The sequence below is a fragment of the Eurypyga helias genome, unplaced genomic scaffold, assembly GCF_000690775.1.
Source record: "Eurypyga helias isolate BGI_N326 unplaced genomic scaffold, ASM69077v1 scaffold20377, whole genome shotgun sequence".
Taxonomy (NCBI): Eukaryota; Metazoa; Chordata; class Aves; order Eurypygiformes; family Eurypygidae; genus Eurypyga; species Eurypyga helias.
In genome coordinates, this window is record NW_010260041.1 from 12,206 (window position 1) to 12,748 (window position 543).

General features: G+C 67.2%; 1 protein-coding gene across 1 annotated transcript in view; it reads right to left on the bottom strand.

The window, feature by feature from the left end:
- The window catches only part of MRC2 (mannose receptor, C type 2), a gene marked incomplete at both ends in the record, with an annotated part of 14,805 nt that overhangs the window by 4,372 nt on the left and 9,890 nt on the right, over positions 1–543 (bottom strand). Inside the window, 1 exon segment of the mRNA XM_010154901.1 lies at positions 187–254. Coding sequence (XP_010153203.1) covers positions 187–254 — 68 coding nt within the window.

The window sequence follows — 543 nt, forward strand, 5'->3', positions numbered from 1 at the left end:
GAAGGTGACCAGTGCCCCGCCCTAACGGGGAGTGCCCCCCACCACTGCCCTCTCTTGGGTGAGGAACCTCGATCCCAGCACCCCAGGACGGGCCCCCACCCACCCCAAGATGGAAGTGCTGAGCCGTGGTGCCCTGCGGGCTGGGGACAGTGGCATGGGGACGCGGGGGCTCAATCTCTGACTTACTTGAACCTCCCGTCATGGTCGTAGGTGTGGAGCCCAATCCACCAGTGCTGCTCCTGGCCCCTGGAGAACTGCACGCCCAGAGAGGACCCATCAGTGCCCACGGGGACTGCGCATCCTCAGGAACAGCCATGACCACCCCGGGCACAGGGACAGGTCACCCCTCTCCAGCTTGCACCGGGGTGGAAAGCATCACCTTGCTGAGCCCAAACCTGAGCCCAGGCACCAGGACCCACCACCACAGCCCATCCTGACCCCAGCAGAGCCTGGCTGTCCCCAGGCCAAGGCTGGAAGCCAGGAGGGAGCACCCCGGGGAGGCAGTGCAGCCCGTCGGTGGCCGGGGACATCCCCATCCCCCCC